Consider the following 26,628-nt stretch of genomic DNA (forward strand, 5'->3'; position numbering starts at 1 on the left):
CTGGGCAGGCAGGCACTGGCACACACTCCTCTCTGCTCCGCCACTGACTCTGGGGAGGCAGGCACTGGCACACACTCCTCTCTGCCCCACCACTGACTCTGGGCAGGCAGGCACTGGCACACACTCCTCTCTGCCCCACCACTGACTCTGGGCAGGCAGGCACACACTCCTCTCTGCCCCGCCACTGACTGTTGGTAGGCAGGCACTGGCACACACTCCTCTCTGCTCCGCCAGGCCGCCGGCCAGTGACTCATTCATATGGATGATGCTCTGAGCTCCACCCCTCCCCCTCCTCAGGTGGGCGTGTCAAGGAGCATGGGCTGGGGGTGTTGTCCCTTCCTCCAGCGCTGATTGGACAGGACGCAGCTCCTAAATAAGGTATTTGCACCTTGTTGGGCGGCGACTGCGATAGAAAGGACTGGAGTGCGGCAGGCGCAGAGCGGTGCGGCCGGCGGAGGAGGCGCAGGGTGATCGGCAGCAGCGGCATTATTCTGTTGCTACAAGCTATCAGTGCAGGGAAGCAGCTGCTGGTACCTGAGACGCACTATCACCCCCTGTAGGCGTCCTGCCCTCACTACTACTTGTCCTTACCATCCGCTGAGGGCACCCAGGGCTGGCATCGTGGAGCGGCTGACACTAGACACTCTGTAGCATTTGCATCCACCCTGGGAGGAATGGCGCTGGATTTCCTGGCTGGATGCGCAGGAGGTGAGGCTTGCATCAGTCATCGCTATAAATCTTCGTGCCCTCCATTTGCCATCCACCATCTGCTGCTTTCTTATGATCTAGCCTTTCACCTGGTGTGTAAGGCCATGTGCACATGTCGTAGATTCTGCTGCGTTGTACAGTACCATTGTATTCAATGGAAATTAAAAAAACGCAGTGCACATGATGTGGATTTTTCCACGCGGATTTGCTGCAGTTTCAGATCCGCAGCATGTCACTTCTTTGTGCGGAATCCGCAGCGGTTTTACACCTGCTCCATTGTCCAGGTGTCAAACCGCAGGGGAAAACCGCCGACTAATCCGCAGGTAAACCGCAGGTCTTTTGAGCTGCAGATTTTTCCAAATCCGCAGCACCTTCCACAACGTGTGCCCATGGCCTAAATGATCCATTTGCCGCCCTGTTCCATGTATATGTCCCTTTCTGTCTTACCCCCAGGTCCCATTTAGAGATGGATTTATTGTAGCATCTACAGAAATGCATATACAATCTAAAGCCTGGCCAATAATGATCCTGACGGGGGAGGTTGCATGGTGGACACCGCTGATAATCTGGCTTTATTTTGATTATTGCTGTGTTCATGGCTAGAAACGAAGCCTTGGATTTACAGGCTTTTCCCCATAGAATGCAGCTGCTACATATTGATACATTGTATCCATCATAATGTACATATTGACTCATGTATAAAATATAGAGGGAGAGAATGCAGCAGGTCGACCTGTGACAGGGGGCGCATCCATTATGTAGTGGGGGGGGTGGGGCTGCGTGGCATTAGTACATAGGGAAGAATCTAAGGCCATGTTCCCACAACGAGCTTTTTTTTTTTATCTTGCGTATCCTTGAAAAAATGCAAGTAACCTACTTAATGGGTGCAGAAAATCTCATTGTAGCCGGAGTGTTGCTCCAAAATGCACTCAGTGTATAGGAATGGGATGAGACCTGTGCAACTACTCTGGTGTCCCATAGATAAGGGTCCTAGGTCACCAGGTAACAGCTTTCTGCTGACTGCTAGGATTTAGTGTCTACAAAACTCAGGACAGGTGTCAATTTTCCAATTATAGTTGGCATTGTGGTAAGGGGTGCGGTTAACACACCCATACACTGCTATAGACGAGCGCATCACTAACGCATGTCATGACTAGCAATGTGCCGTCATTCTGTGACGGACCCCCGGACGCAGTCTGCAGCGTCCGAGGGTCCGTCACTGCTAGGGCCGATGAAGCATCTGCGCTAGTGCGATCGCGGCTCGGAGTGCCAACGCTTTGTGTTGAACGGACTGCATTAATGCAATGTGAACCTGGCCGAAGTTCCACTCCCGATTTTGGCAAACAAATACTGATGTGTGAATGAGGCCTTGGATGGGATGTAGGGTAAAACTGGTGATGACTTGGTGTGTACGGTTCCACATGCAGTTCTTGCATAGGGACCCTCCGCTGCTTCTGTCTGCACCTGAAGGCAGGAGAAATCCACTGGGAAATGTACATGCCAAGGACCTGCTTGTGATTAATCAGTTTTGAGGGATCTCCGCATAGGGTGGGATCATTTCTTAGGAGATCTGGGAGAAGATTCACAGGAGGAGGCCCCATGTTCTATAAATGTCATATAATGCATATATTCTGTACATGGTGCAGGATTATGGGCAGCTGTCAGTGTGAATCACCTACAGCTCTCGTGTCCTTCCCCATGCAATCTGCTGCAGTGTGGATTAGCAAAGTGTATTTGTGAAACGCTTTTAGAGGTGAACAATGGGGTCGTTTGCTGCCTGCGCTCGCTGCTTCCACTACACACAATGAGGCAAAAGCTGTTGCACCAGCAGCGAGGAGGTGACATCAGTGAAGAACATTTCTCATTCCCAGAACTGGAGGATTTGGGTTCCTCCTGCGTTCTCCTTTAGCTGTGTCCTCCTCTCCAGTATATATGAATGTGCTCCTGCTCATGGTATCAGATGGGCAGCAAGCCCAAGAGGTGGTATCTGCATGACAATTGGGTTTTCACATGTGCCCGTGTCTCTTGTTACATGTCTTGGCAATGCCCTGATCTGGGACACTGTATATAATGTAATTTTTCTTGGGTGTAGAGATTGTTAAGACAGCCACTGTCATTCTGAATCGTTTACACCTCTGAGTCCTGCAGTAGAAGCTGCCCCTTTGTATGGCGTTCTGCGGAAGTGACGGAGTGGTTGTAGGTAGATGCCAGTGCAGTAATATTTCATTCTGGAGCTCTCCATGTTCTTGGATTAGAACTGAGCATGGTGCTTGTAGAACGTCTGCTCCATGCAAACTGTCGCTGTGACATCAGTGATTTTTCTTGCACTGTTTAGTCGTCAGTTTTTGCCATAAGTGGTTCATATTGTATGTGAAAAATAAAAAAACAAAACTGTTTTTCAAGCTTCTCCTATCAGTCAGTGAAAAGTTTGGTCTGTGAGTCAGATCAAAATCAAACAAGTTGGTGCAGAGTTCTTGGTTTGCAAAAATACAGACGTGAAGGATCCCATGGAGAAAAATAGGATCAAGTGCTAATCATGAGAATCTGATGTCTGAATGAGCCCTTACTGCATATTGGGGAGCAGATGTCTGGGGGATTGACACTCAGAATAGAACTTCACTTTGCAAAGGGGGAAAAAATCACTTCCTGTGTTCATCACACGAAGGAGAAATCTAGCCTTGAGGGTCTGCCAGATAATGGGCCAGTTTTAAACATCTCATAGGTGATGGCCCTTTCACATACTTTGCATTGGGGAGGGGGACCCCATTGCCTACATCAGCTGTATTTACATCCTCAGACAACACACATTCAGCTGACGTGTAGATCAGCACTGGGACCTGTAAGCTCCAATACCAAGTAGACAAAAACATGCCTGTCTCCATGGGGTTCAGAATAGCCCATACATCTAACCAACATGCTGGGGCCAGGTCCAAGTTTGCATTGGGGACCAAGAGCAGGAGGGTATGAGATCTCGCTGAGTTTGAGTCTGTTCTTGCTGGTCCAGGATAATGTCTTGGTGCCATCATCTAACTTTTCTATTCCTTCCACTAGGTTTAGAATTGTCACCAGGTCCAGGTGATTTTGGTGGAGTCTTTGTGATCACTGGAGATCTGGGTGACACTGATGAAATAACGGCCCCATAGCTGCTGGCAATTGTCATAAATGTGAATTCTTTTTATCAGGATTTTCTCTTTTCTAATAATAACTATGGTTTGTTATGGGGTGAAGTGCTCTTTGTCTCCCCGTAGAGAACGTGGCCTTGTGTCTGTATCGACCCTCATTGATTGAGCCCTCTGTCCTCTGTGCCCCGCTCAGTCGCTGACTTTCCCTGTGTAATCAGCCCTCCCCACTCTATAGAGCTCCAGGCTGTGGATGGACATGTTCATTCACTCCTGCAGCAGATGAGAAGTTGGAAACTTGCACAATTTTTCCCTAAGGCAGTTTGTGTTCAAGACTAGTCATCATGCTAAAGATGGGACAAAAAACAAAACCGGTAATGCAAGTATGTAAATGGAAAGATGGGCTGTAATCTGTGTGCAATTCCTGAGATGTCTTTAGGTGACCGGTGGAGGAAGCGGCTGCTGGAAAGTGGAAATCGCCAGATTGTGGAAAGTCAGCCGAGATGTGAGATAACCGGACGTTGCCCAGTACCCTCCACTGTAACCTGGATGGTCACTTTTCAGTCTTGCTCAGTGAGTTTGGCTCCGTTTTTAATTTATTTTTCGTTTGGAAGAAACTCCTCATGAAGACCTCGCCCCAACCCTAAGGCTTCGTGTACCACGCGTCTCATTCAGACAAATTCCACACATAAATCCACCTACAAAGGTAAAAGGAACGTGGATGACAACAATGTGAAATCCACTCAGCTGTGCACGGGTCCTGTCTTATGTCTATTATTAGCGGCTTCGAGGTTTGGAAACCCTGCAGCGGTGAGACGTGACGTGTTCATTCCTCACAGTATAGAGTAAGACGCCCGTGATGGAGTCGCCGCAAGGACGACAGCAAAACCGCCAGTGATGTCTCTCAAAAAATGACCACCTAAGGTTTCCTGAAGTAGTTTAACTTGGGAGAACTCTGCGCCGGCGTCTTGTAGACCCAACCCTAAGGCTCAATTCCCATGGTGCGTATCTGGTGCATTTTTGAACTTGCAGATTTCCTCCAGCACTTCTGCCCCAATTAGCTAAATTGTAATAAGGAGTGTGGGGTTTTTTTTGTTTGTGATTTTCTTTTTGGTCAAGCATGTGTTAAATTGAGCTGTTTTGCTTTTGATAATTCTTGGGATTTGGCTTTGATAATGTTATGGAGTCGTGTGGATTACGTGCGTTCCAGTATGTAATGATGAGTGCACCCAGGCTCGGTACTGTACACGGGGCGGGGGGGGGGGGGAATAGTGTGAAAGCCCCCCGGGGTTCCTGTAAACAGATTGTTTGTCTGCCTGAATGGCTAAAAATGCCTGTAAAATGTGTTTGGTATAGGTGCTTATTTACTGGCCTGCCTCGGCCCATGTGGGACATACAAGTGCAGGTAGCCTCGATCTTTCAAGGTACCAGAGACGGGGAGTGTCTAAATGGGCAGTAGGCCCACTAGTGATTTTTATTTTCCCCCTGCCCACCTAGTGCTAATGAAGAAGTTGGGTAAGCTTTGGCTGTGGAGTCTTATTCATGGAGTGAGTTCTGTTCAATCTTGGGTTGTCAACTACTTGTAGTGGACAGTCTTTGACTTGGCCCCCTGATTAGCACTTTGTAAACTGACTTTTTTCGGGGTAACAGGCTTTGTTACAAACACAATGATGTAGATAATCTGCAGCTCAAAAAAAAAAAATCCTAGAACATCCATCATGGCTGCAGTATGAAGCACCTGTCGAGAGATGTCGGATTTTTGACACAATGGTTGACACCAATCTTGTATTGATGGTGGTCAACAGTAGCCACACAAACAGGGATCCCCAACGTCCACTGTGGGCTCCAAAAATGTGATCCCTCTGCAAATCCCCAGGACTGCCATATTGCAGATGCATGGGTATTGCAATACCTTGTAAAGAACATGTTGTTGAGTGCATCCCCCCCCTTATGGCCAGACCCCTAAGACCAGTGCTCCTGTAATAATGTGCCAGCTGTTTGGCCCCAGGACACTTGCATTCCTGCTATTTGTGGTTCTCCACATTGAATGGTAAGCTTGTATTTTGCATTTTTCCCAGGCAAAATCTCCATTAACACATGTCAGCCTGTCTTCCAGTGTTGAGCTCATGACTTGCTAAACCCGTTTGTTTACGCTCTGCTGGTCTCGGGGATAAATGTGGAGATCCCTGGGACTTGCATGTCGCTCACACCCCCAAAGAGACCAATCGCACCTCTTGGCTACATGTCAGATGACGCATGGAATCTGCGCCACGTGCCTATTTCTGCTCCACTCCGGGTGTACTTGAGGTCGCAGTGTCTTGTCTGTGCCTGCACCTTCTTGGAATCCTAGTTCTTGTAAGGATAGATTAACATTTCATGGAGTGCCTGCATTAGATCTCATGGCAAAGATGGAACATAAAAATGAGCAGTGATGGGTTACCGTCACCGACAGGTAGAAAGGATAGATATAAGCTATGACTGTGTGCAGTGGGATTTTAGTAGGGGAATTTCTCAGGTCCTAGACACGGGTGCTGACTCGGAGTCTCCTTGGCTTGGACTGGTGGGGCCATTTGTCCCATCGGCTCAGCCTTGGGGATGCGGTATCAATGTTGGATCCAATTATCAGCACAGAGTAGACTGGTTTGGGCAGGATGAGTGGCCATTACCGCTGCTTGTGGCCCAGTGTGTGTGGACTTTAGAGGGTATAGCCAGCTCTCACTCTTGTGGCATGTCTTAGCGATGAGGACCCCACTGATGGGACCCACAAACTTATCTCGAATAAGGCCTCCAATGTGAGCTTTCAGTTGGTCGTAATTCCCATAAATTTGCATGGAAATTCCAACCACCAACTCAACTGACAAAAATGCGCATCAGGGCCCTGAACGGGGGGGCGGGGGATCCTCATCTACTGCAGATTTATGGCATGTTCTGTGGATGTGCCGTAAATGTACAAAATTAGGAGATGGGCGTTCGGCTTGGATTCTGGTCATATTGTGAGTTGATGTTTAGGATGTAAGTAGACTGCGAAACTTTCATGTGTGAATGTGGCGAAACTCTTAAGTACGGTATGTGATGCACAGACCACCAGAACTCTACAGCCTCGCGACAGGAGACCGTGCCTGTCCATGCATTGTGAACCATGAAGCACTAACTTATGAATCTGGTCATATTACCAACAGAAGTTCTAACTGATCTGGGAGAGATATTTTGTGTATCAGTGGAGGTCCCGGAGCGGGTATCTAAAACGCCCCGTCCCATTTATTCTCTGCTGGTGGGGTTTTTTTTTTTTTTTTTGTTTCCTCTTTATCCAACAGCCCCATAGATCTTGACCAGTGGGGCATGTTGGAATTGTCTTCTTGACTTGCCATGCTGGGGGTTGTAGTTTTCTATATACATAATGGCAGATTTGTAATCCTATTCTCTATCTGATGTTTTTCACCCACAGCAAGGATATTGTCACACCATCCAGCGCCCTCACGGTTAATGTCACTGATACCCCACGTAGTCTGGCAGTCACGACTTTTTTCCATTTACAAGGTATCATGGTGTAAAAATAGCATCTCCGATTTAGCCGGATCAACTTCCACTCATGTTTTTCTCAATGTGTTTGATTCTGAATTAATATTAATGGGAACATTTAAAGGAAACTTGGGATAAAATGTAATCAGCAGTGAGAGGAATAGTGGAGACATAATTCCATGTCAAGCATTTGTATCCGATCAGGCACGGGATTATAAAACCTCCTTCAGTGTTACATCATGTATTTTTCTGAGATCTCTGGACCGGACCAAATGCTTTCCAGGGTCTTGATCCATTATAGCCTCACAGGGTGGGTAGATACATAGAATTGCTAGTAGGAAACAGATAGCACAGCTGTGTTTGGCCTTATTGCGTAGCAGGGGCCCAGCAGGATCCGATGGTGCCAGAACGGCCGTGCTAGGACCATCTAGAAAGGAGTAATTATCTCTCATAGGTTTTGGGAGACTTTGCTGTGAACCATGAGGGGAGGGGATGTGGGCTCATCCCAGAGGGAAGGAGGGGAGTGACCCAGAGGGGATAAATGTTTGTGTAAAGCATGGCCTTGGCCTAGTGCTTTTTCTCTGGTGAGATCGCAGTGACATATAGTGTGGGGAGAAGTCAAGGAACAGAGGGGACCACAAGCCTCCCATATGGCAGTCCATCCTCTGCAAGCCAGGGATTTCATCTACTAGTAACTGACCCATATTCTGCTTATAGCTTTTGTACTATACCCAGTATTTTCATATCTGACGTGTGTGTATATGTATGTGTATATATATATATATATATATATATATATATATATATATATATATATATATATATATATATATATATACACATACACACACACACACACACACACACACACACACACACACACACACACACACACACACACACACACACACACACACACACACCATTGTGTATTGTCTAGTGTGCCCTTAAGGCAATTACCGAAAATATATAATTCAACCTTGGGCTGCTCTTTTATCCCTATCCATTAATCTACACATCCAGTTCTCAGTTTAGCTTTCCATGCTCCCGGGGCTGGTTTATGGCCCCATAGACTCCCGTTAACAGACCAGGCTTATATCCAACTAGGAACTGATGGCAGATGTACTGGGCTGGTAAGCTTCTGTTACACTGAAGCTAGTGAAGGGGGCCTGTCATCAGGGTTGTGGGGGAGTATGGTGCCACCTCCTCTCCCTGTGCTTTCCTGGGCCCATGTGGACAGGGGGTGTCTGTGTAAAACTGTACCAATCTGACCTTGTGTGCTCCTAGGGGATGCAGAATGGCACATTGGTACAAGTGGGGAGATCTTGCCATGTGATCCCGAGTCACTGACGTAATAGTGATGTGAGGCGAGGTGATGAGATACGGATCCTTCATGGGCAGTAAGACTGATCCTTGCTTTCAAAAGTGTAGGTGTTAAGTATCACATAACCCACATCAGTTGGACTTGGTTCATGTTAGATTTGAGAATATTTGATCCCCAGATGGTTGTGCCAACATTTGCTTGATCAGTATGGTCATATTGGTAGTGGTTGCGTGTGCTCAGTCTGCAGGCCTCCAGAGGTTGAGTAAAGCTTTTTGACCTTTTGGAGCTTTCTTGGCCGAGGACAAACCATCACTGGTGAAGATGAACAAGCAATGTTCTGATGTGTCTTGGGTGAAGGGGTCCATGTTTGGTCAGACAGGTCAATGATTGTTTAGGGTTTTGTGTTTGGGTAGGGTGACTTGGTGGTTACATGATCCTGCATCCCATGTCTATAGGGTAGGTTCACTCTAAATGACCTCTTATCTATAATCTACCTGGGTTTACATTTGATTAGACTTTGATCTCTTTTTCAGCTTCCTTCACATTGTCCTGCTCTGTGGAGTCCACACTGACAGTTTCATCCATGTAAACCTATAATTCTTATTGTACATGTCTCATTCATCAGAAAGGGGTAATAGGGCTGATCTGTCCACTGACAGTAGATGAAAGTTGGGCAGACCAGGCCAGGGATTGGAGGATTTTTGGCAAACCTTCTGATGTTATGCCCCTAAAGCTGGCTGCGCACAACCAGCTATCACAAGTGGAGGTATCCTTACGCTCCCCATTGAAAACGCATGCATGTATATAATGAAGCTGGCATTAACGGCCATCTACCTGGCCACTTCATAGAGGAGCCTATAGGCAGCTTTAGTAGCCTGAAGACCCCGGTGAATGTTGCTGCTCTCTATAAGGGCTGATAGACCTTCTTTTACTCCTATGTTGGGGGTGATGGGAGAATACAAGACTGTAGATGGATTTTTGTGGTGTTGCTGTATTATCCAGGAAGAAAAGCGTTTGGTTTTTTCAAGGCTGCTGATCTTGTATAGCCTCAACGTGATCACTGGAGTTGGTCAATGTCGTAAGACCTTCTGCGCAACAATTATATCAATTTATGGCAGGAGGATCTGGGAGATTTTCAGTTTAGACTGTTCTCCATGTGACTTGATTTTCTGCGTAGCGAACGCTTTATTCTTAATCCAGTTTTAGTCCACCTTTCGGCAGAAGATGAGGAGGATCTCTGTACAGGGATAAACCTTGTACGACCGTGACCAGCGATTACACTAACTACTGCTGAAGTATCAGTGCGGAGGGCAATTGGAGGTCAAAAAGCAACAGGCCCTTGCTATCTAAGAAGTATAATTTTGGTAGAAGAAGGGGTTCTTGTGGCTTTAGTACATAATAAAACACCACCCATTCTCCCCCCCCCCCCCCCCAATCACTGCAAACCTGCACATAGTAATGTCCCTGTCCTAGAGCACTTGCAGCACCATGGGTATTGGAAAGTCTCGTCATGTGACCAATGGATGTAACGTTGGCAGTGGGAATGTTTCATGCTGTTAGAATAAAATAAACCTAAGTTATTTTTTTTATTTTTTTTTTTAGGTGCTGCTGGTGTTTTGGTTGGACACCCATTTGACACAGTAAAGGTTGGTAACTTGTACGATTGTACGTATGTGTATATCTAGACATTTGTTTCCCACAGGGATAAGCGGTGCCATTTGAGATTGATATGTATATGTCAATCCCACAATGCCACTGCTTATCCCTGTGGGAAACAAGCGAATGTCTAGAATGGTCTGCCGAGTTATATATATGTGTGTGTGTGTGTGTGTGTGTGTGTGTATATGTATGTGTGTATATATATACACTCACTGGCCACTTTATTAGGTACACCTGTCCAACTGTGTGTTAAGACTTAATTTCTAATCAGCCAATCACATGGCGGCAACTCAGTGCATTTAGGCATGTAGACATGGTCAAGACAATCTCCTGCAGTTCAAACCGAGCATCAGTATGGGGAAGAAAGGTGATTTGAGTGCCTTTGAACGTGGCATGATTGTTGGTGCCAGAAGGGCTGGTCTGAGAATTTCAGAAACTGCTGATCTACTGGGATTTTCACGCACAACCATCTCTAGGGTTTACAGAGAATGGTCCGAAAAAGAAAAAAAATCCAGTGAGCGGCAGTTCTGTGGCCGGAAATGCCTTGTTGATGCCAGAGGTCAGAGGAGAATGGGCAGACTGGTTCGAGCTGATAGAAAGGCAACAGTGACTCAAATTGCCACCCGTTACAACCAAGGTAGGCAGAAGAGCATCTCTGAACGCACAGTGCGTCGAACTTTGAGGCAGATGGGCTACAGCAGCAGAAGACCACACTGGGTACCACTCCTCTCAGCTAAGAACAGGAAACTGAGGCTACAATTTGCACAAGCTCATCGAAATTGGACAGTAGAAGATTGGAAAAACGTTGCCTGGTCTGATGAGTCTCGATTTCTGCTGCGACATTCGGATGGTAGGGTCAGAATTTGGCGTAAACAACATGAAAGCATGGATCCATCCTGCCTTGTATCAACGGTTCAGGCTGGTGGTGGTGGTGTCATGGTGTGGGGAATTTTTTCTGGGCACTCTTTGGGCCCCTTGGTACCAATTGAGCATCGTTGCAACGCCACAGCCTACCTGAGTATTGTTGCTGACCATGTCCATCCCTTTATGACCACAATGTACCCAACATCTGATGGCTACTTTCAGCAGGATAATGCGCCATGTCATAAAGCTCGAATCATCTCAGATTGGTTTCTTGAACATGACAATGAGTTTACTGTACTCAAATGGCCTCCTCAGTCACCAGATCTCAATCCAATAGAGCATCTTTGGGATGTGGTGGAACGGGAGATTCGCGTCAGGGATGTGCAGCCGACAAATCTGCGCCAACTGTGTGATGCCATCATGTCAATATGGTCCAAAATCTCTGAGGAATGCTTCCAGCACCTTGTTGAATCTCTGCCACGAAGAATTGAGGCAGTTCTGAAGGCAAAAGGGGGTCCAACCCCTTACTAGCATGGTGTACCTAATAAAGTGGCCAGTGAGTGTGTGTGTGTGTGTGTGTGTGTATATATATATATATATATATATATATATATATATATATATATTATATTTTTTACATGGGACATGACTGACGGCACAGCTTCTTTGTGTAGTATCCAAGAGCAGTAAAAGTAAAACTTTTACATGAAGTATATTAGAAAGTTTTAAGACCTTTTTCTTAAATTTAGGAATTTGGGGTGACAAATGTTAAACTGGAGGTGCTACTGTAACCTCCATGGGCTACTAGAATAGTGAACTCTGTAAGCTTCCACATAAAAATATAAACTTTTTTTTTTTTTTGTTGTTGTTGTGAAGCTGCTGTATAACGCTATAGTGATTAGTGGGGTCACGGTGGTCAGACCAGGGGGAGTGGGTGTTGACATCTTCTGGATTTGGATTTACCTTGCTGCTTATGATTTCCATAAACTCCATCCAACCCAGGAAAGTGATTCTGGCAATACTGGTATATTGTGGGATTGCTATATAAGAAATTATCAAATTCTGTTTAAAAAAAAAAAAAAAATCTCCCTCCCCAATTCAAGTTTCTGTATTTTGTTACCTGTGTTGCTTTTCATCTCCTCTGGGAAAGCCTATAGTGTTACTTCATTGTAGCTGAGCCCCCTGGGCAGAGCGTCCCTCCAGTAAGTATTTCTCAGGTGAATTCTTGTTTTGCTCCAACTGACTTTTTCTGAAATCATGTAATTTTTGGAACATATCTGAAAAATGGTGCAAAGGAAAGTGGCGCACTTGTTATAGCGGCCAAACTCCTGCCATCTGACTGCGCTGATTTTCCTCTGCGCCAGTTGTGATCCATTTCCTCGGCTCTGCCCGAATAAATAGTCTTAACTCTTCATTTGCCGCTGCTGTCTACTGCCCAGTTTGGATCCCCATCCTCCGGTTTATTACAGCTTTCCTGCATGCTCGTCCTGCCTCGGCCATGTTTCAGGAATTTCTGTAAACTGGAAGATCCGTGTCTGGTCACTTTCACCCCCTTTTTCTCACTTCATATGACTCCAAAGAAAAAACAAACAGCAAAACCCCTTTTATATAAATAACCTTTGAATTGATGATTTAAAAAAACTGCAACAACCCCTCCAATGCAAAAAAAAAAGTCCCTGCGCTGCTGCAGAATCCTCTTCCATTTTCCCATCGTGGAGCTGAGCGCTGCTGTGCTCGTCTAACTGATGCGGATCCATATTGCTCCCAATGACACCCCGTGATGAGTCCCACAGGGCCTCCATCGGAGCCTCCCTCTAAATGGGTGACCACCGACCTAATGCAAGTGTTCAGAGCTTACCAGTGACAAGGGCGGGGCATCGCGCCATTGGCCACACCCAGAGTGCGCTGAGCACTCTAATTACAATATTTGCTTAAACTTCTGTTTAGGGACAGACTAAGAGCAGCCTGGTCCTGGGCAGTTCAGAAGGCGTGGGGCCCTCAGGTGCCAGATGTATCACTTGACTTGTCACATGATCCTCTCTGATAGATCATGTGAGTCACACACGGGTGCTCTGGAGCACATCTGTAGAGGAAAAACATCAGAGATGGCACCGTGCACATTTTCCCCCTTATGTACAGCACTATACAAAATACAGCGGGGGGGATTAACTTTCCCAAAGGGCTACATGAGGACATGACTGTGGAGGCTGAACAAATAGAATAAAATTAATTCTGCTCAATATTAATAACTTTTTATCACTTATTGAGCAGAATTAAGTATGCCGACAACACCCTATTTACATTACGAGCCCCCACGTGGCCCTCCTATATACAGTATGAGCTCCCAAATGGCCCCTATATACGGTACGAGCCCCTACATAGAATATATAACACATTTAAAAAAAGCACTATTTTATGACGTCATCACACTGGCACAGCAGAGGTGACGGGAACAGCACTGCCATTCTGCAGTGGCGCCAGGAGAGTTCCCTGCTGGGATATGTGCTCCACTGATGGTGGCACACAAGACACAGTGAGGGCAATCTGGCCATGGGCCCTCGGGAGCCTTAGCCCCTGGCGGTAGCCCAGATTGCCCTTATTATAATCCACCTATGCTCCTGTTACTGCAGAATGGATGCAGTGATTAGATCCCTAAAGATGCCATTTAATCCAGCAGCTGTACCCCCTACAGGGCGATGTGCTTGGTTTATACTTGTTGCTTGGGCTGATGGACTCCCTTTAAGAAGGGGAATGATATCCGGGCTCCATACGGTGGGACTTTCTATAGATGCAGCGCTCCCAAGATTTTATAAACAGAGCTGCATTACTACTGTCACAGCAGATTTCATGGCATAATGTCCTAGGGGCTAGAAGATGCCAAGGGTCCTGCACTGATACCAGGGCTATAAGATGCAAGGGGTGTCCTGCATGGCAGACACTGTGTCATGCAAGTGTCCACTTATACCTGTTGGTACCTTTACCTGGACAGACTGCAACTTGCATCTTGGCCACTAGGTGGCCACCTAGAAACATATACAGTAATGTCAACTACTCCCAACAGAGTATCTTGAATTTGTCTCTGTATCTGTTAGGCCAAAAGGAAAGGGAATGCAGGCCACATCTATATCCCTGCTCAATGGATGCCACAGGACCTCTAAATTGCCTATTATAATGTATTTCAAGCTTTGGCAGGTGACTCTTGTCATTTCCAGCTGCAGGACTGAAATGCACTTGCCGGTAGCCTTACAGCCCACACTATGACTTTATCAGGTTGCTCATAGCTCAGATGATGATCAGCTGTGCTCCCCGGGGAGACGGGGCGGCTTCCAGAAATGACGCAGAATCCTGAGCTGCTCATAGTCAGCAACATTGAATTAATTGGCAATCCTAATATTAGAAACAAGGGGGCGACTATGACTTAAGGAACAGCCTTATAACCAGGGCTGTGGAGTCGGAGTCGTGGAGTCGGTGCTCATTTTGGTGGAGTCGGTATAAAATGGACCGACTCCGACTCCTAAAATATATAATAAATTGGGTACAGTAATTCAATGCAGGATGTGCTGAATATTTTTTCATAGGAGTTTGGGAAAGTTATGAAATGTCCTATAAATGGCTGTTCTATTCCTGATCTAAGGCTACATTCACACACAACGTTTTTCCTGTGTTTTTTGAGGATATGTTTTTCAGCTGCAAAAGCTGATCATCTTTTTAAAAAACTGCATCACCTGAAAGGTTTTTGAGCTCATAGATAATGTTTTCAATAGCAAAAGCAGATTAGAAATCTGCTCTATCTATATATCCATATCTGTCTATCCATATCGTATCTGTACCAAAAAGAATGAAAACCGGGTAGTACACCAATATATATTCTGTTCTATCTAAACATCTTGATTATTGGATCATAAAAATGATTAAATGTCTGATGGTCACATTGTACTACAATAAATTTTTCACTTAAATATAAGCAATATGTGTGGGAGTCGGTGTAAGGGAAATTGAGGAGTCGGAGTCGCAGGTTTGGCTTACCGACTCCACAGCCCTGCTTAGAACTGTTCACAGCGCCACTCCCCATAGTGCCTGTAGGATACACGTGTGTATTCCTGGCCCTGCAGACCACCGGCTTGTGTGATGGGAAGGTGCCCACTATAGAGCACTCTGCTGATGGAGGGAACTCTGATATTATAAGGACATCTGTGAATCTTCCTTTGAGGCATTTTCACCAGTCAATCCTCGTACGTGGCAGATGGCGTTTCCATAGCTCTCATGACGTGGCGATTATGAAATCTGATGTGACCCTGCCCATCGTCTAGTTGTGTAACCTGGCCCAATATTTGGGATACTTGTATTTGGCTTCTGTCATTAGTGCTGAGTTGGCATGGAGGACAGACGAGACATTGCTCAATCCGTAGAGGTGTGGAGTCATCATCATGACCTTGCTACAAACTGGTCCAGGAAAAGCCATCAATCATTCTGAGCAAGCCTCTGCCTTCTACAAGCCCATAGGGGCTGCAGTCAGAGATTGGCATCTTCCCTTCCGAGACCTGACCAGTCTGCTGTAGCCTGCCCAGTGTAAGGATGACTTCACTGTGATTTTTATCATATAGCTGATCTTTTTTCCTGCTTCCCACCTTCATGCAGAGTCCTGCTGTCTCCCCTGTTCTCTTCACCCTCCTTTCTCGCTGTCGAGTCCTTCCACTGGCTCCTCACATGCTCCATCTCATGCCTCTGCTTTGTGTTCGATGTCCATTATAAAAAAAAAAACAAAAAAAAACTTGCGCTGACAGCTGACTTGTGACACGTGATGACAATCTCGCTGTGCTGTGAGGACCTTTCATGACCACCGTTGTCCTTTCTTGTAGGTGCGGTTGCAGGTTCAGAGTGTTTCCAAACCCCTTTATCGAGGGACCATTCATTGCTTCCAGTCCATCATCAAACAGGAATCGGTAAGTGTTTTGTCACCGTTCTGACTTGCTGCTCTTGTGTCTTGAGATGTATGCTACATATATTGTATTTACCCTACTATACAGCTGCCAGATGGTTGAGCGACTGGTCAAAAAGTGATTTATGCCCATATCAATACTTAGAATAGATTCTCACCCTGATGGTCGCTTTTTGTCCTTCCACCTTTGCAATCGGTGGAGTACTTGGCCCTCGGACCACCACCAGTAAAAACTTTTGACATTAAAGCTACCCTCTGAATAGTCCTTCAGAGATGTTTCTCAAAAGCTAAGGTAGGGATGGTTGCATCTCAACCTCCCTTGTCACACTTGGATGAAAAGCTGATATACAAGGTGCTGTTTGATGGCGAGAGCACCATGGTCACCAGTAGACATTGACCTATGAAATACAAATTGTCACCTGGGAACTTGCATTAATGACTTGATATAATTTGTGCTTTCTCATAGGCATGGGGACTCTACAAAGGAGTTGGATCTCCAATGATGGGGTTGACCTTCATCAATGCACTTGTTTTTGGAGTTCAAGGAAACACCTTGAGATACCTCGGCTCCGACACACCATTAAACCAGTTTCTTGCAGGAGCAGCCGCTGGCGCCATCCAGTGTGTAATCTGCTGCCCCATGGAGCTCTCGAAGACCAGGATGCAACTCCAAGGAACCGGTGAATACAAATCAAAATCCAAGAACTACAAGAATTCCTTGGACTGTTTGGTTAAGATTCACCGAAAAGAAGGACTGCGGGGCATAAACAGGGGCATGGTCACCACCTTCCTCAGGGAGACCCCAAGCTTTGGTTTTTATTTCTTGACCTACGACTATCTCACCAGGTATCTTGGCTGTGAGATCAGTGACAGTTTAATTATCCCTAAGCTGCTGTTTGCCGGGGGGATGTCGGGGATCGTGTCCTGGCTATCAACTTACCCAATCGATGTGATCAAATCGAGGCTTCAAGCCGATGGCATTGGAGGGGTCAACAACTACAATGGCATTTTGGACTGTGTCAGGAAGAGCTACCAAGTGGAAGGCTGGAGAGTGTTTACCAGGGGTCTGACGTCTACATTGCTCAGAGCCTTTCCCGTCAATGCCGCCACATTCGCAACCGTCACCTTGTTCCTTATGTATATGAGGTCTGAAAATGCCATAAAGGAATGTGACACCGGCCCGGCCATCCAGCAGCCTTCCAGCATGTAAATGTAGCCGAACAATGTAGAGCTATTTTTCTATGAATTGTATGTACATAATGGCTGTGAATAATTGGTGTAAAGGCATTTTAGGCAGGCGTTCATCTCTATCGTATTATACAATGTGGCCTTATTGGGATATGTTGCTCCCCTACAGCCGCAGAAGATGTGGGGGGTTATCCTTCTGGAGGTTCTCAAATTATTTCTCTTAGAAATTACGAGCACTCGATGGAGGGGCAACTACCCACCTTCACGTCCTAAGCCGATACCAGATGTATTACAGAGCCATAACAAGGGAGGACTTGTCATATATGATCACCTGAAATAAACAGTCATCCTTGAAGGGCAGATCTGGGGGCTCTTAAAATGAAGGATCTGCCCACTGCAGAAATTATATGGTCACTGGCAACCGTTTTAAGGGTGCATTACCACCTCCTAAACTCTAGGTGGCAGTGGTTTTTAAATTTTTTCTTTTTGCAACTTTCCATTCCTCATTACCTTTAAGTTTTAACTATGGATCCGGCTGCTTGTTACATACAGACTAATGAATGGACTATGGGACATGCGGTATGTTCCATGGAGTATGTGAATGCAACTTTAAGACGGTAAAAGGCTTTTAATGTCAATATTTATTTTTTTTTATATATACAATTTTATTTCACGGAGTTAAAGCTGAAATGTATTTACTGTACAATATAAAGTATGTGCACCCCTACGGTTATACCATTTTTAAAATGCTGAGCATAAACAGAAGTTGCCAGTAGGGTGCATCCAATAATGCAGCAAATGGGTCACTACTGTATGGAATGGGTTAAATAAAAGTTCTTCTAGCAGATGCTGGAATGTGTCTTGTGATCAGTAGGGGAATAACTGACTTATGGGACTGTGTAAGAAGCTGGGAAGTAGTGGCACCATCTACAGCCTGGCCTGCAGTGCTGCAACCATCACTCAAGGGCAAGTGGGTTTGAACCAAAGCACAATATGGTTTATAGAGGGATCGCATCCATACAGTACGTGTGTGTGTGTGTGTATATATATATGTCTGTACATAAGACTCCACAAATGTACAGATGTAATGAGCATAAACTCAGTGCTGCCTGTAGCAATCAACCAGTGTCGCCTGCTGTTCTGCTTTCTCATGTAAATTTACTTTATAGCATTGATGAACCCAGTTCACGTTTTTCATAACAGAATACAAATGGCAGCAATAGTCTTAGTTGTTCACCAGTAACGGGATTTTTCGGAGCCCATGACAGCACCAAGAGAGATGGATTCCGCCCTTCAAGGATAGGAAACCTACAGACCTAAAAGGGCGGCACCTTCTCTCACCTTCAGTTGGATTATGGAGCATGAGCGGACTGCCCATGGTTAATGGCAGCAAAACATACAATAAACCTAAACACCAGATGATTACACAATTGTAATACTTACAAGTGGAAGTAGTGCTCACCCACACATGAAGGCAGGGAATATAAGGGTGCGGTCATGGGCTCCGAAAAATCCCGTTACCGGTAAGTAACTAAAACTTTATTCCATCTCCCATGACAGCACCACAATAGAATTAGAGAGAATTTCCTTAGGGAGGGAACACAGACTGAAGCTCCCTTAACCCAAAGGCAAGATCGGAAGAGACACCCATATCCAGCCTACAATGCTTATAAAAGGTGGAAGGAGAAGACCATCTAGCTGCCTTACATATCTGCTTAAGTGAGCTCTCTGATCTTTCCGCTCAGGATGCTGCCATGTCCATGTGGAGGGAGCTCTCAGACCTTCTGGTGCTGTCTTGCCACTTGACGTATAGGATAACTATATAGCCTCCCCCAATCCCTCTAGCTAAAGTGCTTCTTGACACCCTAAGACCCTTTCTAGCCCCTTGGAAGGATGCAAATAAGGAATTATCCTTTTCCCAAGGATCAGTGACTGACATGTACTCTAACCGGCACCTTCTATCATCAAGTGTGTGAAGCTTTATTTCTTTTTGGTTCTTAGGATTAGGAAGGGAGAACCATTTCCTGCAGGCTATGGGCAGTGCACGTATAAGCCGTCTTCTATAGCATGTCCACATCGGACATTACCTTTCTGAATCCTTCTCATATAGGTACAATACACATGGTCAGGCTTTTAACTACATTGGTTAGGGACTGCTCAGATATGGGTTACCTTGACGTTTGGTAGAGTGGCTTAGTATACATTTTTTGTAAAAAAGAAAAAAAAAAAAATCAACCAAATACCCTGTTTTGTTATCTTTTTAAAAGGATGTGCTGTTTACTGTTTTTTTTACAAGAGTATTTTATACATTATACTATGTTTTTCTGCGTTTCAATCTTTTGGTGTTGTGAACAGTGTCCAACAGACTTGTTCACTGTGTGCATGGCCCATGTGTTTTTAAAGTGTATGGAATTTGGAGGCTACCTTTGGCAAGTAAGATGGATCTGGCTTTTAGGATAACCCTATTCTCTTAAGAACTTTGTATATGGTGGTAGCTTAGAAATAGCTTGAATATCACTCACTCTTTGGGCAGATATTAATGCTACCAGGAGGGCTACTTTAATGGAAAGCACCTTATTAGGGCTGACTCAATGGGTTCAAACGGGGAACCTGTCAGGACTAGGTTCAGGTCCCACAGCCTTATTCTCCCCTTAAGAATAGGCCCTAGATCTATTTGACGTATTAATAAATCTAGCTATCAAGTAATTCCTGTGAGATCATAGATAAACAGGGAAAGGGCTGATACCTGGACCTTGAGCGTACTTGTGGATAGACCCATCTCAAGTCCTTTCTGAAGGAACTCTAAAATCCAACCCACTGGAACCTTCCGCAACAGCTCCGGGACCTCTGCTTCCAGGGCTTGTTGTTCTGTGGAAGAAATCCAGGAAGGGGTTGTCATGAATCTGTCCAGTGGGATCAAAAGAAACTCTAACTTGAGCCCTGATGTTATCAGGCTACAAACCCAGTCAATATTGGATATTCCACACCAGGCTTGGTAGAAGGTCGACAGCCTACCTCCTACCACCTGGGCCGTCAGTCATTGGGGTGTTTTTTTTAGGCTGAGTGCAGACGGAGTTTTGAGCCCTGCGGATTTTTCCGTGCAGAATGGAAGAAAACCGCAGGTCAAATGACCTGCATTTTTCCTGCGGATTTCTTCCATTTTTCATGCGGTTTTTGTGCGGTCTTCCCCCTGCGGATTTGGTAACAGGGGAGATAGAAAACCGCACAAAAGAAGCAACATGCTGCGGATTTTGTACCGCAGGAAAACCGCGCGGAAAAATCCGCAGCGTCTGCACAGCGTTTTTTTTTCATTCATTTTAAAGGTACTGTACATCACAATGCGGATATGCAACGTTTCTGCGCGGTAAAATCCGCTGCGGAAAAGCTGCAAATCTGCATCGTGTGCACATGGCCTTATACTACCACGAGGAGCGCCTATCTTTTCTCCTTTTATCATCCCTTTTGGCTCCGTCCTTGGAAGGCTTTCCACGGGTAAATCTTCTCTTACTGAAGGGACTCGACAGACTGGGAAACTTCTTTTTATTGTTCCCTGCCTTCTCCAGAAACTCATGTAGTACCATCCCCAAACAGGTACTCCCTCCTCACATGGTATAGCACAAAGTTTAAAGCTGGCCTGAATGTCCCCACATCGGCATTTCAGCCACAACGCTCTCCTGGCTGCATTTTGAACCGCCCGGCTGCGCCATCAGGGCCCACCCTGACAGGGGTCAGATGCACCACAGGACCCGCCAGACGCTGCAGAGCATGCCATATGGGAGACACTGCAGCTAAGCTCCAGGTATACTAAACTCGCCTGTCTTCAGGCGCCGACCCTCCGTAGCTGGTAATCCTTCCCGGACACGGCTCCACCTGCTTTGTTCACTATCATGCGGTCCAACCTGGACCCATTGTGGCGCTTCCAGAGACTCCGCCTCGGCCGAGGACCCCGCTGCCTGAAACAACCAGCCAGGCCTGGGAATTCGATTAGGCTTCTACCTTCACAGGTATGTCTGAAGAGGTTCACCCGTCAAGGACAGGAAACCAACTGATGCATGGGAGAGGTGCCGCCCTTTTATGTCTGTAGGTTTCCTGTCCTTGAAGGGCGTATTAACTTTCTTGTGGTGATGCCATGGGAGACAAAATAAAAATATCTTTACCAGTAGAGGCCGCTTGTGAGAATGATTCTTCGTATTATGAAATGACATCTATTTAGTATAGCACACCATGAGGGGAGGAGTGGTATTACAAGGGACACTTCTGTAGTAGAGCATAATCTTTACAGTGACACTTGTTTATGGCTGGGTCTGGTACTACAGCGGAGCCCCTTCACGTGGATGACAAAGCTCTTTAGAATATGTTCACACAAACTTTTTTTGCTCTTTATCTGAGGTGTGCATTTTTTTTTTTTCCAAATACCAAGAGAGAAGGTGGAATTGGTTTGGAGCAAATTCCATCAGGACACGCTGTAATGAAACCAGACAATGGCCAATCAGAAGGTTGGCAAAGGTTTTTTTTTTTTTTTCTGTCAGCAAAAAGAAAAAAAAAAAAATCAACATATTGGGGTATTTAGTATGAGGCGATGCATAGATGGAGGTTTGAAAAGCTCAAGGAATTCTTCCCATTGCACACCTACATTGTTTTTTAGAAGCAGAAGAAACTTCAGCAAAACTCCACCTGGAGAATCGTCGGGTCGCTTTAGCAGCCTGACGTGGTTAGAACAGGTTGAAAAAGGAGGCACCGTGCACAGCAGGATGTTTTGATGTTGCAGGGCACATGATCATTATTTTTAACATTTGTTTTCTTTTTTTTCAGGCGGACACCTGATGCAATGAATCAGAGACACTGCACCAAACCATAGAACAGGTTCTGCTTGGGGGAATATTGCTCGAGCCTCTCAATCCTCCATCTGTACATTGCCTCATAGTAAATACCCCAGTATGTTGCAATCTACACCTGCTGTATTATAACCTTGGTTTTAACTATACTGAAAATTCTGCCTGTAGTACTGCAGCTGACCACATGGGGCACTGTTGATAAATTCAGAACATGATATATCTTCATGTTCTTGCATGGAGCGGCTGCAGGTCATCTGACCCGAACACAACAGCCTCATATGGATCTATGAGACTAATGTATTAGATCAGATGATCAGCCGAATGTTGAGACTGCTACGCAGGCATGATCCCGGAAAGATGACAGAACAACCATAAATTCTAACCTGTATTCCCAGTACAGGGAAGGGTGCACGGCCTGTATAATTGTGCTCATGGTCCTGTCACTTCCTTTCCTGCTGTTTGTTTATAGCTTCTCTCCAGATCAGAGTGGCAGAGGATGATGATGGGGGTGACTGGACAAAAGTTCACAGCTGTAAAGGACCACAAGGAAAAGTGCCCATACGGACAAAGCACAAGAAAACCACACGGCATGGGAAAGTTGTTACAGACCTTCAAATAAATGGAGCACAAAGCGCTAGAGAAATATTGCTGCTTAATTCTCCTCACCCCTTAGATCCCGGTCAGACACCTCTCACCCATTGCATTGATGAAGGGCAATACCTTGAAACTGTCCCTGCAAATTGAGACTTTGGTTTAGGCTTTTATCCCAAGTCATGTGACCAGGCTCGTTTGAGAGCTGGTAGTGACCTTTAGGATTGCTGCTTCCTATAGGTGGCGCTAGCACTCTTGTCCACCTCCTCTCAGAAGAGACAATTTATATAACTGGTCTTTGACATATCATGCGGTTTTCTGCCACTCACCCCCCATCAAAACCTCAGCGTGCCTATTTGATGGCCACAAAAAAAATGTTTAACGTAAACTGATCCGTCTCGGCCAACGTGGACTTCTCATATCTCAAGGGATAATTCAGTGGTACCACAATTCCTGATCTGAACTTTTCCTTCTGATGACCCTATGTCTGTCCAATTCTGACCTTTCTCCTGAGATTTGAGCAATCTAATATATAAACCTCAATGTGTGTATGTATGTATGTCCGGGATTGGCATCCGCACCGTAGCAGCTACAGCCACAAAATTTTGCACAGTCACACGTCTGGACCCCGAGAGCGTCATAGGCTATGTTGTGAGGCGAAATTTTAACCTCGCGCGTTACAGTTCACCAAACAATTTTGCCCCTATCCACATAATGGGGAAAAAGTGAAAGGAAAAGTGTTGGAGGCAAATTGACAGCTGCCAGATGTGAACAAGGGCGACTTAAAGAATGAGAGCGATGGCACCAAAGAGTATATACCATACAGTTGCTAAGGTGGGGCCCTGACATGGGATACTCACCACACACAGGGATATGCGCCACACACTACCACGTGCTTCAACACATATACCGCCCTCAGCACACATTTCACCACACATACACCAACCTCGCCACATACAAGTCGAAACACAAAAGTCGCCACTCAAAACTCGCCACGCTGTCACAGAGCTGTTTAAAAGATGAAAAATGAGCTGTGATTGGTTGCTATCAGCAACAGTTTTCTTTGTAGACAGTTGTGGTAACTGAGGCCTATTCTTATCATTTCTATGGTGTTATCGTCCTTCTGTAAAGCTGGAAATAACACAATTTATTACTGTGCCAACACAGACCACCCTCTGACACAGACTGCAGAGGGAGCCCAGTATCACACAGGATAGGATTAGATACACGGCTCAGCAGTCAGTATCACACAGGAGAGGATTAGATACACAGCTCAGCAGTCAGTATCACACAGGAGAGGATTAGATACACGGCTCAGCAGGCAGTATCACACAGGAGAGGATTAGATACACGGCTCAGCAGGCAGTATCACACAGGAGAGGATTAGATACATGGCTCAGCAGTCAGTATCACACAGGAGAGGATTAGATACACGGCTCAGCAGTCAGTATCACACAGGAGAGGATTAGATACACGGCTCAGTAGTCAGTATCACACAGGATAGGATTAGATACACAGCTCAGTAGTCAGTATCACAGAGGAGAGGAATAGATACATGGCTCAGCAGGCAGTATTACACAGGATAGGATTAGATACACGGCTCAGTAGTCAGTATAATACAGGATAGGATTAGATACACAGCTCAGCAGTCAGTATCACACAGGAGAGGATTAGATACATGGCTCAGCAGTCAGTATCACACAGGAGAGGATTAGATACATGGCTCAGCAGTCAGTATCACACAGGAGAGGATTAGATACACGGCTCAGCAGCCAGTATCACACAGGATAGGATTAGATACATGGCTCAGCAGTCAGTATCACACAGGATAGGATTAGATACATGGCTCAGCAGGCAGTATTACACAGGATAGGATTAGATACACGGCTCAGTAGTCCGTATAATACAGGATAGGATTAGATACACAGCTCAGCAGTCAGTATCACACAGGAGAGGATTAGACACATGGCTCAGCAGTCAGTGTCACACAGGATAGGATTAGATACGCAGCTCAGCACACAGTATCACACAGGATAGGATTAGATACACGGCTCAGCAGTCAGTATCACACAGAAAAGTATTAGATACATGGCTCAGCAGTCAGTATCATACAGGATAGGATTAGATGCACGGTTTTTATGTGCAATATAATCATTATAATTTGCTATAACTAACCACAGTTGGTTACTATGCCCAGGCAACGCCGGGCTCTTCAGCTAGTCCTTTATATAAAGGTAAAATCTCAGTGTTGTATAAAGTTTATCGATGGAAGCCCCCGATAGGAATGAAGTCTCAGATGTGAACCAAGCTTTGTGAGAGACCTGCAAAACATGATTTCCTGCGTAGTTCTGGCTTCTTTTGTATCTGAAATCCCCATAGAATTCCTAACTGATTTTTACCAGGTTATCAATGCTTTCTATGGGGAAACAGGATCGCCCCTCCTCATCAGATGATGATAAATGAGAAGAACAGGCAGACCTAACCTGGTCACTATCAGAAGAGGAGCTGGAGGAAAGGGTAACACTCCTTGTTCTGGTCTTATGCTCTTTAAGGCTATGTGCCCACAAAGCGTTTTTCAAGCGTTTTTTTCCTGAGCAGAAACGCATGCCCTTGCCAGGGAAAACGCATGCGCTTTTTGACACGTGTTTTTGACGCGATTGTCAAGCGTTTTGACATGCGTTTTCCTATGCGTTTTTGCAATTACAGTGTATGTATGTGGAATCGCATGCGATTCCGCACAATTACTGAACATGCTACTTTTTTTTTCCACTAAGCGTTTCCGCTGCGGAAAAAAACGCACCATTAGCACAACATGTGCGTTTTCCATTCTATTACATTAGATGCTTTTCTTAAGTGTTTACGCAGCAGAATCGCTTGTCTAAAAGCGCTGCGGAAACGCTTAAAAAACGCAACGTGGGCACACAGCCTAAGTTTGTCTGACCATCTTAGGGAATGGAGCTCTTCCCTTAGCATTGCCCGTATATCCGTGGACCTGACAGATGATTCCTCCTCTAATGTCTGGCTGATATACATCTGACACAGCCTCTTAGTATAGGTGTCAGGAAGGGGCTGTGAGCACAAGGCACATTTCTTGTGTTTAGACTTTCTACCTTTCTTAGCCTAAAGGGGATATACAGAAAGAAGGGGTAAACAACTTATTAGGCAGTCATGTAATACTCACCCAGTGCAGCTTGTCAATGTGGTTCCGGAAGTGAAACCAAAACCCGAAAGTACGGCCCAATGGAGGATGCCCACACCCTGCCCCCCAGGATGAGTGCCGGCTGTTCCTCACAAGCCAGGGCGGCCTCTCCCGGACCCTGGCCTCACACCATCCACCGCCAGACAAGCAGGGAGTTTGTCAGGCAGGGCTATCCCGACGCTGCTTCTGGTGCCCCAGACCCTGCCGTTCCCAAGGAGACCGCACAGAGGGCTGCAAATGGACCAGGTAACCTCTTTAGCTGCAGGTTCCCATAAGGACAGGAAACCAACTGAGGGGGACGAGGGGAACCACTCCATTTTATCAGTAGGTTTCCTGTCCCTGTGGGCAGATCCCCTCTCTCAAGTGGGTGCTGTCATGGCAAGAAGAAAATCTGAGCATTTACTCCCCACCCGAACACAGCAGCAGCCGCCCACCCAGCACAACCCGATTGCATTATCTCTGCTTGTGGTCACTCATTGGAATCCTTCATTACCTTCTAGTGGAGACGATCTGATTCCCATTCATTTGTTTAAACCTCCTACCCCCTCCCTATTGAGGTCAGTGGGCAATGGCGCTCCCTTCTCATGACAGGTGCAGACCCCAACGCTGGGACCCCACCCCAATTGATACACATACGGGATACTGTATACATATGGGAAATGTACCGTATATACTTGTGTACG

The 26,628-nt window shown here is 45.8% G+C and overlaps 1 protein-coding gene across 2 annotated transcripts; it reads left to right on the forward strand.

Moving 5' to 3' along the window:
- Window positions 1-394: 394 nt before the first annotated feature.
- On the forward strand, window positions 395-18,167 carry SLC25A29 (solute carrier family 25 member 29). Of its 2 annotated transcripts, XM_073577965.1 has the most exons (4): window positions 395-708; window positions 10,273-10,316; window positions 16,053-16,136; window positions 16,599-18,167. In XM_073577965.1, exons 1-4 carry the CDS (start codon window positions 675-677, stop codon window positions 17,340-17,342), a joined length of 906 nt encoding a protein of 301 aa, XP_073434066.1. In that variant the 5' UTR covers window positions 395-674; the 3' UTR covers window positions 17,343-18,167. The 2 variants fall into 2 exon arrangements, 1 of the variants encoding a protein (XP_073434066.1); XR_012232679.1 differs by lacking the exons at window positions 395-708; window positions 10,273-10,316; window positions 16,599-18,167 and adding an exon at window positions 10,325-15,762 and having other exon boundaries at window positions 16,053-16,125.
- Window positions 18,168-26,628: the final 8,461 nt, after the last annotated feature.

This window comes from Dendrobates tinctorius, unplaced genomic scaffold (genome assembly GCF_039654945.1).
Source record: "Dendrobates tinctorius isolate UK_male_01 unplaced genomic scaffold, ASM3965494v1 ptg000058l, whole genome shotgun sequence".
NCBI classification, from domain to species: Eukaryota; Metazoa; Chordata; class Amphibia; order Anura; family Dendrobatidae; genus Dendrobates; species Dendrobates tinctorius.